The sequence below is a fragment of the Theropithecus gelada genome, chromosome 14 (assembly GCF_003255815.1).
Source record: "Theropithecus gelada isolate Dixy chromosome 14, Tgel_1.0, whole genome shotgun sequence".
NCBI classification, from domain to species: Eukaryota; Metazoa; Chordata; class Mammalia; order Primates; family Cercopithecidae; genus Theropithecus; species Theropithecus gelada.
The window spans coordinates 111,666,676-111,684,545 of record NC_037682.1 but is presented as its reverse complement, the minus strand read 5'-3'; the positions used below and the strand labels follow the sequence as shown (position 1 = coordinate 111,684,545).

The following is a 17,870-nucleotide window of genomic DNA, read 5'->3' as shown; positions in this document are numbered from 1 at the left end:
AATGGCTACAATTTAAAAGTCTTACAACAACTGCATGTTAATGAGATCACAGAGCACCTCAAATGCATGTACCTTGTGGTGGGAATGCAAAATAGTGCAACCACTTTGGAAAAAGGTTTGACTGTTTCTCAAAAGGTTAAACTTACACCTACTGTTGATGTGGCAATTCCACTCTTAGGTATTTATCCAGGGGAAATGAAAACATGCCCACAAAAACAAATGCTCATAGCAACTTTATTCACAATAGTCAGGCACAGGAAATGCTCATCAACAGGAAATCGCTAGGTAAATTCTGATGTGTCCATGCAGTGGAATCCTAGTCAGCAACTTCAAAGAAATAAACCACGATTCACACATCCGGATGAATGGGTCCCAGAGACATTATGCTAAGAGAAAGAAGCAAGGCACTAAGGAATGAAGATCGTGCCAGTCCACTGATGTGAAGTTCTAGATTAGCTAAAACTAATCTGTAGCTAGAAATTGGATTAGTTGGGGATGGAGGCGAGTGGTAGGATTGACTGGGAAGAAATATGAGAGAATTTCCAGTGAGATGGCAGTGTACCATATTATAATAGGGATGTGGTTTGCTTGGATATAAACATTTTATCAACATTGTAGAGCTACTATTTGCACATTTTAATGTGTGCAAGTTTTCCCAAAAAATAATAATGTCAAAAAACAATAAAAATTGAGTGGGTGAAAATATAGTGAAAGGAGAATGGCGCGACATGCTCATTGTGGAAGCGGGGTGATGGATACGTAAGGACTGAAATTATACTATTGTGTTTACATTGTGTGTTTTTGAAGTTTTCCATAATAAAAAGTGAAATAAAACAAAAGGGAAGAAAAGGATAATTATACTTCACAGGGCTGTTTTGCGTTCATACAGACGATGCTGGGGACCGGGTTCTGCCGGCTGTGAAGTGTATTTTGACATAGCTTCTCCATGTGATCTGCTTCCCCCTCTCATTGACTCACTCTGGCTCTTGCTGTCTGCTGCATTTTCACCTTCCTGCCACTCCTGTTTCATTTCTCTTTCCCTCCCACCGAGCTTTCTTCTTCTCCTCCCCCTCCATTGCCTTTGGTCCATTGATGGTTAGATTAGCCCTGGGGCTCAGGGACTGCAGTCCCAGCTTCAGGGGAGATCATGAGGGAGGGGCTCAGGACAGACACCCCAAGGCATTGCTTCCTGCCCTTTCTCCTTGGTGCTTGCCCACCCCCCAACTCTGCCACCCTATGTCTCCCCAGGGTGAGGCAGGCAGGGCTCTTGCCTCATTGTCATCTGAGTGCCAGCACATCTGTAACAGGATGGACAGGCTGCTGTTGTCCCGACATGTCTCCTCCACCTGGCTTGCTTGAAAACTGTCAGATTAGAGGAAATTTGAGCCAGGTTCGCAGGCCTGCACCCTGGCTGGCCTCCCTGCTGGAGCCGCCCTGCCCTGGGAAGCCTTCCCCCTCAACCCTTCGCCTTCCACCAGACTTGGCCTCACTGCCGCAGCAGTCAGCATCCCACAACTCTTGCACTCTGATCTGTTCTTGCCAAGACCAGCTGAGAGCCTGGCAGTCCTCCGGAAACCTTGGGCTTTGGGGCAGTACCCACGAGTTGCCTGCAGTCTGCGCTGGCTTTGTTCTGTTTTAACCACCCGTGAACTCGAGATACTTATTGGGCACCACTGTTTGCTGGGCACTGTGTTAGACTCTGTGACTACAGAGATGGCCTGGACTTACGGCCTGCTGGTGGAAGTGGTGTAAACAGATGATTCCAATGCAGTGGGGAAAGGCAGGCCCTGGGGAACTGAGTGAAGTTGCAGGGGCACATGAAGGGGTCACTCAGCCTGGACTGGGGCGGGGAGGTCAGGCAGCCATTCTTGGAGGAAATGCCAACTGAGCTGAGACCCGCAGAGGGCGGAGAGGCACCAGAACAGCAGGTGGGGCAGCCCGAGGGGCACACTCGCTTTCTGGGAGCTGCCGATGGTTCAGTCTGTTCCGGCTTTGTGTGTGAGGGGAGGGTCTAGTCAAGAGGTGAGGCGTGGAGAGGCTAGCAGTTCCCCTGCCGGAAGCTGCCACACCCAGCCTCCCTGCCCGGATGATGAGGACTCCAAAGTGGGCCCCCACCCAGCCCTTCCTGGAGCAGCACACGGCTCCAGCAGGATGGCACTGAGTTGGTGCTTGAGTGTCCCCTCACTCTGTCCCCTTCTTCCCTCCCATTCCTCTCTCCCTAGAGCCTCAGGCCAGGCAGTGACCTAGGCAGAGCTGGGTCCTCTCCTTCTGAGCCATCCACACCTCCCATCTCTGCAGGGTCAGGCTGCCTCCTCCTGCTCCCTGGGCCTTCCCCGAGTGCTCTGCTCTGGGTCACATTTGGGTTGTGGCTCCAGCTCTGGTTCTCATCCTGGGCTCAGTTGTGTCCCCAGGCGAGCCCACACACAGGGAGCCGGGCCTTGCCTGGGAGAGGAGAACAGCTTCTGACCACAGAGCCTCCTCCTGGGGCGGGAATCTCCCCCATTCTGAGCTCAGGAGGCCAGGGTAGGCACAAGGGCTGCCATGTGGAATGAGACAGCTCTGGGGCACCTGAGGAGTGGAGGCTGGAAGAACATGAAGGGCATGGAAAGAACTTTTAGAGACAGCTCAGAAGTAGCTGTTGGACTCAATTTCATTAGCACACTTGGCTCAGGAGGAAAAAATTTTGCAGCACAGTTCAAGGGATTAGAGGGAGAGTTCTGGAGTCAGAGTACATGGAGTTCCAAACCCAGTTCTGCTAGTTATTCACCTTGCGACCTTGGGCAAGTTACTGAAACTCTGTGTGTCTCAGTTGCTTCCTATTTAAAACGGGAGAATGGAAGTACCCCCTTCGTACTCTTAGGGGAGGATTGATTGAGATGAGCATGTTGAGGGTCTAGCACAGTGCCTGACACATGGTTAGTGCTTCATGAACATGATAATAATGCTATTTGTTGTCATTATTCTCTCCAATTTCTCTGATGGACAGAGGAGTGACCCTTGCCCATCACCGACTTGGGGGGGTCTCCCAGGGGTTTTTCCCCTCCATCCATTGGATGAGAACCTGCAAGAAGCAGGGTATGCCTCACCATCCTCATTTAGGAGGGAAGACACGGGTTTTGGAGCTGAGAGACCTGGCTTCATCGATTAACAGTCGAGTGACCGAGGGCAAATTGCTCAACTTCTCAGTCTTAATTTCTTCACCAGTAAAATAAGGATTATGTTCCTCAGGGGTTAGTAGTGAAGTTCAGACAGCATGAATAGATGGTACAGGGCTGAGCCCAGCTCAGCTGTGTGACCTTGGGCAAGTTGCTTTACCTCTCTGGGCCTCTATTTCTTTACCTATACCGTGTACCATGGAATTAGGGGTACTCCTATATGAAGTGCTTGGCATAGAGTATGCCCTCAACAAAGAATAGTAGCCAACCTTGTTATTCCGATGGTGGCAATGACGATGAAGAAGGGAAGAAGCTCAGGGTCTGGGAGGGAACTGGCTGAGTCTGGATGTTCCTTGGGAGTCAGTGCTACTGCAGCCTCAGGATAAGAGGTGCATCTTCTTTTCCCTAATGCCTTCCTGAATTGCGGCAGGTTCATATTCAGTGTGCGTGGAAGGAGTGGGGAAGAAAGACGTCTTCCGAGGTCTGAGGAAGACAAGCTGCAGTTGATACTGCAACAAGGAACAAGTCCAGGGCACAAGCTTCTCTCTTGATTGGCCCCATGCAAGCTCTGGGCCTCCGAGGCTGACACTCCACTGTGCCCAGGGGCAGGGCCGGGGAGTGCTGCTGGGCTATCCCCACCACGCCTGTTCAATTTCCTCTTCGATTTTTTTTTTTCTCTTATTTTTCACAATTCTGGGGAAATGAGTGTCTAGAATTTGAATAGCAAGGAGAAAACCCAAAGGTCATCTAATTCATTTCCTACCACAAATAACCTCCCCACAAGTCCTGTAAAATAGTTGATGTTATTTGGGCAAGACAGGCACCCTGCTGTCTAACTTCAATCCCTCTAGCTGCCTGTTAGACGGTTCCCCGTCCCCTCTGACTTTGCCCTCTAAAGGGATGGAGAGAAACTGACCAGTGCCTCCATCCAAATAACCCTCTCTAGGTAAAGAAGGGTATGATTAAAACACCCCTTCTCCAGGCTAAATAATCCCAGTGCCTTTAACCCTTTCCTCTCAGGTCCTGTTTTCCAAGTCTTTAATTATTTTCACTGCCCTTCTCTGCATTTTAGGATGCAACCCTATAATCATAGAATTTCAGGGCTGGAAGGTACCTGGGAGATGACATGGAGGAGAGCCAGGAGCAGACGATTAGAAGCCTCGCCCGCCCCAGCTGCTGGAGCAGGAAGAAAGCCCTGGCAATTCCTCTTCACCAGGCCGTCTCCAGTCCTTCTCCAGCAGAGAAAATTCTGCTCACTTTCCCTCAAAGTGAAACATTTAACAAAAACATACTGAATAGTTCTTGGGAGCCAGGCACAGTCTCGGCATTTTCACAATTTCTCACTTTCCCTAATCCCCCAATGGTCCTCCCAGGGAGCTAGGATCAGTCTCATTTCGTAGGCAAGGAGACTAGCTCAGGGAGATTAAGTAACTTGCCCAAATTCACATATCAAGAAAGTTCTGGGGCTCCTCCACCCTAGCTCTGGCTGCACCCACAGCCAGCCAGTCCCTGAGGCCCCAGTGAAGTTCTTATCCCATGGAGAAACCCTGACAAAGTTCTGCGCATCCAGGGCTGGGCTGTAGCAGGACTCAGTCAGGATCCTGCAGAGAAACAGAGCCAATAGGACCTATAGTTATATGAAGAGATTTGTTTCCAGGAATTGGCTCATGAGATTGTTGGGGCTGACAGGTCCGAAACCCAGAGAGCAGGCAGGAATTGATACTGCAATCTTGGGGCAATGTCTTCTTCTCTGAGAAACCTCGGTTTTTAACTCATAGGGCCTTCCCACTGATCAAATGCGGTACACCCACATTATTGAGGATAATCTCTTTTATTTAAAGTCAATGGACTGTAGGTGACTTCACTTTCGCAGCAACACCCAGATTAGTGTTTGATTAAATGACTGGGTGCTGTAGCTTAGGCAACTTGACACAGGCAAGTACCTATCACAGCATTGTTTATGGGTGTTGATGGGTGGGGGGGGGGGGCACAGGGTCCCCAAGGGATCTGATCCAGTGGGCATTTTCCACAGAGTCCTAAGCCAGTATTGGGAAGGTGGCAGGGTACTTGAGGACCTCTCCATTATGCAAGAGTCCTAGGTCAATTTGTACTACAAGACCCAGACCTGATCACCTTTCCCTGGGGATGCCCTGTCTTGATTCTGCTCAATTGAGAGCTACAGTTAGGACCCAGTGTCTTCTCAGGGGATAAAAGCCTTGGAAGTGTAGCAGGACAAGCTGCAGACAAAACCCCTCAGACACTGAGTTAAGGAAGGAAGGGCTTTATTTGGCTGGGAGCTTCGGCAAGACTCATGTCTCCAACAACCGAGCTCCCTGAGTGAGCAATTCCTGTCCCTTTTAAGGGCTCACAACTCTAAGGGGGTGTGCGTGAGAGGGTTGTGATTGATTGAACAAGCAGGGGATACGTGACTGAGGGATGCATGCACCGGTAATTAGAACGGAACAGAACAGGACAGGGATCTTCACAGTGCTTTTCTATACAATGTCTGGAATCTATAGATAACATAACCGATTAGGTCAGGGGTCGATCTTGAACTACCAGGCCCAGGGTGTGGTGCTGGGCTGTCTGCTTGTGGATTTCATTTCTGCCTTTTAACTTCTTCTTTTTTTGGAGGCAGAAATTGAGCATAAGAAAATATGAGGGGTGATCTCCTCCCTTAGAAGGAGGCAAGGGTAGGAGCAAGAGGACCGTTGCTTGAATCCGAAGCAACCCAGTGAGCTAACAGCCCTTGAGGGTGAGGACAGTATCTTCTTATTCTCTGTACACTAGGGCTGGGACCATGCCTGGCCCCCTGGAGAGGTGCCACAAACGTCTTTTCCTTTCCCTTCTCCTCCCATCCCAGGTAGGGTGCCTGAAACATCCCGGGCAGGTAGAAATCAGTCCTGCTTTTGAAGGGCTTCCGAGGAAGGAATTTATGATCACAGGAACAGTACTACTCAGTCTATAGAGTTCTTCCTAATATATAATCTAAATCCTTCCAATTTCAGGACAAATTCTGTTGTATTAGGATAGCAGGCATGAGAAAATTAGACTTTAGAAATTTTATTATTGCTATAAAGTTTTGAACCGCCATAGGCTTTTTGCTGCTGTCTATAGCTAGAGGTACAAAAAGAGAACAAGGGCACCAAGAAGTCAAAAGAGACTGGGCGTGGTGGCTCACGCCTGTGATCCCAGCACTTTGGGAGGCCTAGGCCAGTGGATCACTTGAGGTCAGGAGTTCAAGACCAGCCTGGCCAACATAGTGAAACCCGTCTCTACCAAAAAATACAAAAATTAGCTGGGTGTGGTGGCACGGGCATGTAGTCCCAGGCACTGGGAGACTGAGGCGGGAGAATTGCTTGAACCCGGGCGGTGGAAGCTGCAGTGAGAGGAGGTCACACCAAGGTACTCCAGCCACGGCAATAGAGTGAGACCTTGTCTCAAAAAAAAAAAAAAAAGAAGTCAAAAGAACCATGTAAGCATTAAGACTGGATCAAACTCTTCTCCTCACGGAAACAATTATCTCATACCTTCCCTTTTGCAGGGCCAGAGGCTCAGTTCCTTAACTCCAATTGCACGGTACACTTTCATTTATAGAGTATTTATGTTAGACTCAAAGAAGAACTTCCCGCAGCAAGCGGTCCTAAAGCTTGAAATGAATGGCTGAAGGAAGCTATGAAATCTTTTTTCTCTCAGGCCTTTTAAATAATATATAGTTCTTTAAAAGATACATCAAAGACTTTCTTGATATAGCCTTGCCCAGGGGCAAGGGGATGGACCAGCCGACCACTCCCTCCCAACCCTGGGATTCCAACGAAGCCTGAGAAGTTTTCTCCTTTTAAGGGGTTTCCTCTTTCATCTGAAGATGATTGGTGACAGAATCAGGTGTTCCCAGGCCACACAGTAGGTAAGTGAAGGCGGCTCCACCTGCTGAATCAAGGGAGGTTACCAGGAAGGGAACATCTTTGAGGTGCCTCATGGGAGAAGCCTGGGAGGAGGCTTGGGGTTGGCCTGTGGGTGCGTGTGGGAGGAGGGACTCTGTGGGGGCTTTCACGCATGCCTGGTCTGACAGGGCCAAGCAGGAAGAGGTAGAAGTTGCCTCTGCTCCATAGGAATCCTTCTCTGGAAGCCACACCTGCCAGCTCTTCTTACCTTCTAAAGCTTACAAGGGATGAGGTAGGGGCAGGCAGCCAGTCACATCTCACCACCACCTGGTATAGGGAGAAATGCTGCAGCAGGAAGACTTTAAGCTAGACCACAGGGAGAACAGGATGAGATGTGGGAGGAGTGACTGGAGTGGGAGGTTTCACGGGCTCCCTTTCTTTCAAGGCCTTTAAAAGTGAAGAGACCTCTCTGCCACAGCAGTGCAGATGATGGCCTTTGGGGGCTTTTTGCCAAGTTGCACAGGACACATGGGCTCTCAGGGTCATTAGGAAATGCCCTCTTATGGAACCTATGCAACTGAGTTTGGGGCTGGAGAGGGGCAGGACCCCAGCAGATGGGGTTGCCTGTAGTCAGGTCCTGAGCGAGGGCCTGGGGAGCTTTGGGAGCGATCATCTTCCTGTGAGGTGTGCTGTACCCATCCAGACCTCAGTGCTTCAGGGGTGGGAATCTTCTTCTTTGGTTCAGCTCCAGGAGGGATGTTGGGGTGGTGGGACAAGGGCTTGGGGACCGGCCCTGAAGGGACAATTGTTTGCTTCTTTTCAGCTCCTGGCTTCTGGGATCTCCAGGAGACTCTACCTTCTGCTACGTATTTGGATAGAGCAGTCCCTCAAGGGAGGAGAGGCCCTGCACCCTGGCCTAGGAGAACCAAAAGACCAGTCAACCAACACCCACTGCGAATTCAGCTGAATAAATATCTGCTGAGTCAAGTCAACACTTGACTCTGTCTCTGTGTAGCCAGGGAGGCCACTTATGTGCATGGAAAACGAGCCATGCTCATCCTGGTTGGAGAGACAGGCCTCTCTCAGCACATGCTGGTTCCTCCCTCCTCTGAGCAACTCAAGGCCCTCACACATATTTCTCTCATTCACTGTTCATGCCAAATTCAAGTGATTTGCTTACTGATCTCTTCTCCCACTAAACTATGAACTCCCCAGGGGCATGATCTGGGACTCCTTCTTGTCCGTATGATCAGTCCCTTGCCTAACCCTGGCCCATGGTAGGATGCTCAATAAGTATGTGTGAATGAATGAATAATTAACAACACCAGGTGGGCTGAGCTAAATGCTTCCTGAGTAGGACAGACAGGGATGGATAGATGTTACAGGGGTTGAATAGGGGCAGTGGTGACTGGGCTTGGGTTAGAGAAAGCCTCCTGGAAGAGAAATTCGCCTCATCTTTCCTTTGCCTTGAATCTCTTGAACCTGTTCCCCTGCCATCCTCCAGCATCCATCTTTCTATCCTCCGTCTTATAAGATGTCTTCCACTTTGATCATCCACTAGTCCTCCAGCGATGCATTGGAGCAGGCTCACACTGGCTCGGGAGAGCTGACTGTGTGCATCTCTTTCCAGTGCTCTTCACACTGGTAGCTTGAGACTGACTAGGGTGAAATTTTCAAATGCTACAAACCAGTGCTTTTTTGCCTGAAAGAGTCCATTCCTAAACTTTTATCAGCACACCCTTGCAATCCACCCACTCACCTAGTTACTGCCTATCTGAGATCTCCTTCCTTCCTTACTCTTCCCTTCTCTTTCCTCTCTCCTTCCCATGTATCATCCTTTCTCTGTCCTTCCCTTCTTTTTTAAATTCTTTGACACAATTCTTCAACTATGTGTCCATCCATCCATTTTCTTATTCATATTCATCTAGCTTTTACTTATTTCATTCACCCATCCATCTACCCATCCATCCATTCATCCATTTGTTCATCATCCAACCACCCACTTATCCATAATCTACACATCTTATCCATCTGTTCATTTATTTCCCCATTCATATTCATCTAGCTTTAACTTCCATCCATCCATCCATCCGTCTGTCCATTCACGCACCCACAAATATTATCTGAACATCTACTCTGTGTCAGCCTATTCCTAAGGCTCAGAATCTTTCCCCAGATTTCTGGAAGATGGGTGCATGAACTCTAAGAACTAGCAGAGGCCCTCCAGGGTGCCCCCAGGCTCATCCAGCATTGATGTTGAACTGTAACCAGAACCAGATGACTTTCCTCTTCTGTTTCTTCGTGTTCTCTCTGTTCTTTTCTCCTCACCGACTGTTCTCTCCAGGTTAGGGAAACACTATCAGGGAAAGTGGGAGGGATATGTCCCAATCCAGTAGGCCAGGACAGGACTTGCCTCTCTCCTTCTCCCTCCATATCTCAGGCAAGAGCCCAGAGAAATTGGGCTTGGCATTTTGAGAAAGTGTTCCCCTCCCCAGAAGGCCCAGTGAGCTCTAAGCCAATTCACCAGTGAGTTCAAACAAGAGGGGGCTCCTTTGGGGCCCACAGACAGAGACCTCAGGCAAGAGGAGAATCCCCGTCATGAAGCCAGGACTCCCCACGCCAACACCACCCCACATACATTCTCTCAGAACTGAACTGCTTTGTGAGCTGAGCTTATTTCTGCCCTTGCTCCCAGGGACTGTTTGCAAAGGATTAGCTGCTCAGCCTGGTGAGGCAAAGGGGCGGGGGGCTTCCTAGCTTGACCTGGATTGGAGGGGAAGGAAGGGAAACCCACTCTCCTCCACACAGCCCAGAACCTGCCATGCCAGCCTCACCTACTGTCTGCTCTGCCCTGCCCAGCCTGGCCTTGGAGAGGCACAGCCCTTTCCTTGGGGGTTTGGAGGCTTCCCAGGACCAGGCCAGTGGGTTAGAGCCCAGAAGTGACTGTGGGGCATGTTCCACAAGAGCTGAGGGTCCCTGGTGTTCTGCAGGGGTTACGGAGAGGAGGGGATGAAGTTTGTTTTTCTCATTTTTCTTCCTGAGGTCTGTATTTATATGATAGTCATATTTGAACAGGTGACTTCTGAGATTATCTGAATCTCACACTTTGCTGGCCTCTTTTTGGAGGGCATTGCCTGTGGCCTGACCCAGAGAGGATGGGCAGATGTTTTCTGAGTCACACAGCAGACCAAGTGTGGAGACAGGTGAGAGTCAAGTGTTTGGGCTCTGAGGACCCAACCACCTGGCTTGGCATTGCTTGGATTCCCCTCATTGTTGTGCCTCGGTCCTTTGAATCCACACAGGGTCTGACCTGCTCTGATAGCAATAACCTAAAGTCTATATGTATCTTGTTAGGGTCATTGGGAGAGGACAGACTCTCAGAAGCCATCTTCCGGTGAGATATTCAGGTGACTCCATGACCCCTCAGCTGAAGAAGGGGCTTTGGCTTCTAAAAGGCTTAGGGTTCAAATCTCAGCTCTGCCACTTGACTTAGGCCAGTGAGTTATCTTCTTAAAGGCCCAGTTTTCTCATCTATTAAAAGGGGGTAATTGAACAGGTTTTAGGGAAGCTCGAATGAGCTTGTATATATGCAATACCTAGAAAAGTGCCTGGAGGTTGGCGAGTAGGGTTCAGTAATCAGCAGCCAAATCAAACGGAACCCATCCTTCCCCCTTAAGGTGAAAAGCAGCGTTACAGTCCCAGGGTGGACAATCTTTCCTCTGAAACTCAAGCCCGCAAATTACAAGGCTATTTGACTTGTGTGACCCAGTTAACAGCCCTGTGTCCCTTAGGCTTCTGCAGACACCTCACCTTCTGCCCCAGGGGCCTCTGGGTGCAGTGAAGCCTGCCCACCTGTGAAGACAGAGACTCCCGGCTCCCTGGATGAGAAGCAAGTGCGTCAGAGGGAAGCAGCCCAACTGGTTGCTGAGTTGTAGAAAATAATTAAGCTGGGGGAGAAAAAAACACTTCTTTTAAAAATCAGGTTAGGGATGAATGTGTAGGGCGTGGTTCCTGTGTAATTATCTGCTCTGCTGGCTGCGGGGCTGCCTGCTTCTCCCGGCCCGCTGTGTCAGGCTTGTGCCTGTTGCTCCTCCCCTCCTCCCACTCCTCCTCCTCCGCCTACTCCCCCTCCTCCTCCTCACAGGTGTGTCTCTAGGCCCTGTGGCTGCCTGCCCCACTCCCTGCCGAGACGCCAGCCAGAAAGGCCACCTATCCTGAACCCCAGCGAGCCTGAAACAGATCAGCCAAGCACCCTGAGATGGAAGCTGCAGATGCCTCCAGGAGCAACGGGTCGAGCCCAGAAGCCAGGGATGCCCGGAGCCCGTCGGGCCCCAATGGCAGCCTGGAGAATGGCACCAAGGCTGACGGCAAGGATGCCAAGACCACCAACGGGCACGGCGGGGAGGCAGCTGAGGGCAAGAGCCTGGGCAGTGCCCTGAAGCCAGGGGAAGGGAGGAGCGCCCTGTTCGCGGGCAATGAGTGGCGGCGACCCATCATCCAGTTTGTCGAGTCCGGGGAGGACAAGAACTCCAACTACTTCAGCATGGACTCTATGGAAGGCAAGAGGTCGCCGTACGCAGGGCTCCAGCTGGGGGCTGCCAAGAAGCCACCCGTTACCTTTGCCGAAAAGGGCGAGCTGCGCAAGTCCATTTTCTCAGAGTCCCGGAAGCCCACGGTGTCCATCATGGAGCCCGGGGAGACCCGGCGGAACAGCTACCCCCGGGCCGACACGGGCCTTTTTTCACGGTCCAAGTCCGGCTCCGAGGAGGTGCTGTGCGACTCCTGCATCGGCAACAAGCAGAAGGCGGTCAAGTCCTGCCTGGTGTGCCAGGCCTCCTTCTGCGAGCTGCACCTCAAGCCCCACCTGGAGGGCGCCGCCTTCCGAGACCACCAGCTGCTCGAGCCCATCCGGGACTTTGAGGCCCGCAAGTGTCCCGTGCATGGCAAGACGATGGAGCTCTTTTGCCAGACTGACCAGACCTGCATCTGCTACCTTTGCATGTTCCAAGAGCACAAGAATCATAGCACCGTGACGGTGGAGGAGGCCAAGGCCGAGAAGGAGGTAAATGCTGGGGCCCCTCCTGCTCCTCCAGGCCTGTCCTCTCTCACCCCACCCCTCCGACCTTCATCTTCTCCACTGGGGCTTCCTCGGGTTTGGGGCTTACGTTTCTGCTGTCCTTGGCTCTTTTAGAAAACATTTCTTTCCCCTCATACCCCCTGTCCCCCCAATGCCACCTGGGGATCAGAGGTGGCTCCCCAATCCCCTAATGTCTCAGGAGACCGGGACATTTTCTAGATGAGCAGATGCAGACTCAGAAAAGACTGGGGGCCTGACCAAAGTCATAGGATAAATTCAAGTCAGGTCAGAGAGTATGACCCAATGGCACAGAACTCACTCCTGGGCGCTGTGCCTGGCTGGGGTGCTTCTTTCTCCTTCTCCTTCTCCTTCTCCTTCTTCTTTTTTTTTGATTTGAAGAAGAGATAATTCCTCTAACCTGAGTGGGTCTGGCCCCTGGGGAATGGGTTGTGGGTGAGGAAAGATACTAGAAGAGAGAAGTTTGGGGTCCACTGAAATGTCCTTTCTTTTGTCTTTGTAGTTTTTATTTGTGGTACAGTGGCTGCTTGTTCTAGCTGATCCCCAGCTGGTCTCTTGACTTCCTCCACAGCCTCCTTTATCCTTCTCTCAGCTGGGCCCTGTGTTTTGCATGTGTAGTTGCGTGTAGACACACCTATTCCTGCAGGCAGACACTGTTGGGGAAGTTTGGAGTTTGTGTGTGGATGGCGTGTACATGTACAGCTAGTCCCTGACTTAGGATGGTTTGATTTATGATGGTGTGAAAGTGCTATGCTTTCAGTACAGTATTCCATAAAATTCAACACTTTATTACAAAAGGCTTTGTAGTAGAAGATTTTGCCAAACTGTTGGCTAATGTAAGTGTTATGAACAAGTTTAAGGCAAGCTAGGTTAAGCTATGATGCTTGGTAGGCTAGGTGTATTAAAAGCATTTTTGACCTATCACATTTTCAACTTACAATGGATTTATTGGTAAATAACCTCATCACAAGTTGAGGAGCATCTGTATATGTGTTTATTTTATGTGCACGTGGGTGTTTTTATGCCTTTGTGGATGTTTGCATGTATTTGTATATGTGATACGTAAGAGTGTTTGCATGAGTTCTATGTGCCTGTGCCTGTACTTCTATGGGGAGGAGCAGAGGCAAGTGCAGGCCTGTGGATGTAGCATACCTGGGGAAGGTGATTTGGGCAAAGGGCCCAGCTGTGGCCACTGCCCTTTGCCCCACAGATGTGGGGTTCACTCTTCCCTAAGGTACACAGCTTCCTGCTGTAGGTGGCCTTCCTGGGGCAAACCTTCCTGACCTCCAAAGCAGTGAACTCCACTTTCCTGAAGAGCTTCTGCACGTCTCAGATCTGGACAGCACAGGATTCCTCCTTGCCCAGGCTTCCTGACCAGGAGGAGCTGATTGATTGATTACTCTCTCCTTTCATCTCTCACTCACACCCCTGGACAGAAGGGGCTGAGGTAGGGAGGGGAATGTACTCACAGATCCCTTCCAGAAGCCTTGTTTGGCCCAGGAAGATGTTTCCAGCTTCCCCCATCTTCCGACCCCAGTGTGGCCTCAGGCTTCATACTGAGAGATATAGATGGGACAGGGGCCATGAAAGTCATTCTAGGGAGCTTACTTGGGAGGTTAGACAGAATAAGAGGCAATCATCCTCATCACAGCAACTGAGAAATTGCAGAGCCCCAGACAAGGTTTTAGGAAATGTGACTGAGTTCCAGTCCCAGTTTTTGCCTCTAACTAACTGTAAGACTGTGAATAAGTCCTTTCCATTCTCAGTCTCAGTTTCCCAAGGGGTGAGGCTAGATTGTTGGTTTTCAAATTACCCTACAGAGCCATAGCATTCTTAGAAATGTCTTTGAGGCCTCAGGATGAGGAAGGGGCAAAGAAGTGTCAAGAAGACGGAGGGTTCAGGTTCCCACCTTGACTACAAGCAAAATATTGATCATCTTCTATGCAGGATTTGGCCTCAAATTTGGACTGAACCAAGGATATCTCTGCTTAAGCCTGGGTACCCCTGGAAGAGGTGGTTCTGGTGGGCAGGAAGGTCTTGGGCAGCCCCGTCTGGATGTGCCAGGAGCTCAGAGTTCAGAGTTCAGGTTCCGGTATGGGGGCCGCTGAGGGACTCACAGTTCTTTTCTGAGGGAGGGCTCATGATGTAGGTCGGGAGGCAGGGCTCATACACACAGACAAGACTGGGGAGCACCCGCCCAGTTACGCAGAGTGGCTATCAGTCAACATCAAGTTGCAGTGGACAGAATGCCAGGCCAACAGAGTATTCCCTCACCTTGCAAATAGGGACACAGGCATAGAGGAAGGAAGGGGCCTGTCCAAGGTCCTTGTTTGAGGAGGAAGCCCCCTAAGCCCTCTTCCAGTGTTTGAGAATGCCTCAGGGAAGGGCCCCCAAGGGGATGGGATTGGGATATATGTGCTTTAGGAGAAAATGCCTGGTCCCCTAAAGTGACCGTCATGGTGGGAGCTTCAGGTAGCCTGTGCGTTTGTGTGCACACGCATGTGCACTTGCAGCATAGGGCTAGGCAGGGAGAAGTGGAGCCAGGCAGCCAGGAGACTGAGCTGGGCATCCCAGCTGTCTCGGCCTGGCTCTGCTGGAATGTCAGAGGTGGGGGACATTGGCACAGAGCAGGTTTAGTGGGTAGATGGGCCAAAGTGAATGAGCATGCCAGTCCTGGCATCCTTTTGAGGCATCTCCTGCAGACCCAAACATCAGCCCACACATAGCTGTTTGCAAGCAGCCTTGTTCAGAACCTGTTCTGCAGGCCAGTGGTGAAGGCCCAGGTGACATAGCCTCAGACCTGCCTTGCTTGGTTGTGTGAGGCTAAGATGACACCCAGGGCTGTGGGTGCCTGTCTCCTGGGCCTCAGCTCTGAGCAGAGTCTCTGTTAGAAAAAGATCACTTGGTGCGACAATATGGCAGCACCTTCCTCTAGTGGTCCCTGGGTCAGCATGTTTCCAATTCCACCCTGAATGTCACAATAGGTCCCATACATGTCCTCCTGTCTTCCCCTCTGCCACTGGACACTTCCCAGGCTAGGTTAGGTGGGTGGGATTGAAATGTACACATACATCCCTATCTGTGTCTCATGGTCTTCCTTCTGCCTATCTCAAGCTTCAGCAGGACAGGATGTTAAGACCTCCTGGGTGGCTGGCTGGCTGCTCTTGGGTGGCCTTGCCCTGACATGGGTCTGGCCTGCTCTGGGGTGGCAGCACGACGAGGCATGTGTAGAGGTCACTCAGCCAGGAGCATTGCTTTGGAGAGGCTCAGCCTCATGCCTCCTCCACTCTCTCAACCCCACCATTTGGTTCAGTTCAGTTCTTTCACCATATCATGGCTTTGTTTCTCATCTCGTTGCCCAATTCTTCCACAAAAGCTGAGCCACTGGTTGCTGGGCATGGGAAGCCACGGGTCCTTGCGTTTCTGAGCAGCATTGGTCTGCCCAGGAAAGCTCTTTGGGATTCGGGAAGGGGAGCTGGGCTAAAGGCCAGGGTGCCCTGGAGGGGCTGGGCCCACTTTCCCTGGAGACTTCGGTGACTTTGGGGGAGAGTGCTTGCTCTGGGACGGGGTGGGTGAGAAAGGAGGCAGGGTGACCTCTCTGGGTGCTAAGGGGGAAACAACAAAATAAAGAGGCTTGGAGACAGGAAGCAGGGAAGCAAAGTGACAGGCAGGCAGGAGACAATCCAGTGTCTATGGCACACACCTGAGTGCCAGTGCCTGGCCCAGCATGTCCTACCTGTAGATGAAGAAACAAGCTCAAAGTCGTCAAGAGACTTACACAAGTTACAGCACTCAAGATTGGCAGAGCTGGGATTCCTCTCTGCTATTTTAAGCCTTTTTGTTCCTGTAGGATCGGAAGGGTCTTCTTGAGATCACCGAGTCCAGTGGCCAGCAATCCCCAGACCACAATCAGCTGGTGCATTGTTGAAACAAAAATTCCCAGTCCTTACCTAAGGAGGTATTTTAAAGGTCTCCCTAGAGAATTCTAATATGTAGCTGGGTTGGGAATCGGAGATCTAGTCCAATTTCACCACAAGGAAACCAAGGCTCAGGGAGGGGAGGTTCCCACTATGCCTGTGTCCCCATCTGCAAGGTGAAGGAGACCGAGGGGGCTGCTAACACTCTGTGGGCCTGGCATTCCGTCCTCTTCCCCACTGTTGGCCTGGAGACGGCCAGGGTGATACCTTCCTTGCCCCGTCTCACCCCTCCCCTGACCTGAGGCTGTGAGGAAGCAAAAGGAACAGTAAATCCCAGTTAAGCAGACTAACTGATCCCAGGCTGTTTGACGTCCGGGTGGAAATGGGGAAATCTATCCAGCATTTCAGATTCTTATCCAGATAATTACCATTTGTCTGGGAGTACAAATCTGGCAATTAACTGGCTCATTTGGCAAATGTCACAGCCGACAGGCCTTGTAGTGAATTCAGGCCAGGGGAAGATCATGGCCAGTCCTCTCCTCCCTGGAGGCAGTGCAGGTTCACCTATCCAGGTGGGTGCTCAGGTGTGTCTCCACCTGAAGACCACATCCAGGTTGAGGCGCTGCTAGCTGCTGCACCACCCGTCTGCTCTCAGGAAAGCCTCTGCTCACCCAAGGCTGAAGGATTTCAAGGCTGGGTGGCCCGTGCAGGGCCTGATCCTGGCATCAGAGAGCAAGAGGCAACCAGACAGGTGTGGGAGAAGGGAACAAAGGAGTCATTTAGGGACAGGTCTGGGCAGGGAGGAATGAAGCGGAGAGTAGGAAGTCAGGAGGGAGGCGTGGGCAGGGCGAGACTGTGGGGATCAGAGGCCCTGTCAGCCATCAGGGCCTTTAACCACTTTCTGAAGGAAGAGGGAGAGAGGGAGAGAGAAAGCTGGGGCCTCAGGACGATGGGGAGGGTGTGGGGAGGGGATTGGGAGGGAAGCGGGGGCAAGAGGAAAGACGTGGAACTGCTAAAGTGGGCCATCTGCGAGGTGAAGGGAGCATGGGGGGGCTTAGGTCAGCAGGAGTGAAGGGGAAGGACAATGCCACAGAAGGCACACAGGACAGCCCGGTGCCACCACCTCTAGATGCGCCTCTTAAGGCACAGAATAGGATCTGAGCCCTATTGTTGCAGCTTGGCCTTACCGCTTTCCACCTGTGAGAACTCAGGCAAGCTGTGTAATCTTTCTAGGCCTCAGTTTTCACACCTGTGAAATGGGGCGGGGAGGGGAGGGATGATGCCACTTACCTCCACAGGAGGCTTTTGCTGGTTAAAGGAGAAAAGTCCTGGCACATAGTAGATGCTCAGTAATCAACACTCCCTTCCTTCCCTCTACTAGTGTTGAAGGAGAGCCCAGCATCTTTTAAACCTTCCCATGTTATATTACTTCCTATACAGGAAAAATTGCCAAGAGCTGAACAGACACGAGGTGCATCCCTAGGTCTCACCCCAAATGCTCCTCCCCTGACAGGGTAGGACTCATCCCGGAGGTGATAAAGGAGCGTTCTAGCAGCACAGAGTTCCCAGTCCAAGGGAACTCCAAGAACCCGCTGTGTCCTGCCAGTCTGGTCTCGGAAGACATGCTGTGGGAACAAGGCTCCTTCCCAGCCTGTGTCCAACTTCTTCAGTGCCCCAAAGAAATAGAAGGCCAAGTCTCTCCTCCACCCTGACCGACTCTTCCACCCACAGCTGCAGACAGTCTCCCCTTCTGACCCTGCCCTCACAGGTTTCCACGTCATCTGCCAACACCTCTGGCTCTCCTCTCCACCCCTCAGTG

At 51.3% G+C, this 17,870-nt stretch overlaps 1 protein-coding gene across 2 annotated transcripts in view; it reads left to right on the top strand.

The window, feature by feature from the left end:
* Positions 1 to 17,870, top strand: part of TRIM29 (tripartite motif containing 29) — a 77,384-nt gene that overhangs the window by 38,949 nt on the left and 20,565 nt on the right. Inside the window, exon 2 of one of the 2 annotated variants that reach the window (XM_025356213.1) lies at positions 11,184 to 12,101. In XM_025356213.1, the coding sequence (XP_025211998.1) occupies positions 11,298 to 12,101 (804 nt within the window). In that variant the 5' untranslated portion in view covers positions 11,184 to 11,297. Of the gene's footprint in view, positions 1 to 10,881; positions 12,102 to 17,870 lie in introns of those variants that run through there. The other variant, XM_025356212.1, reaches the window with a different exon arrangement.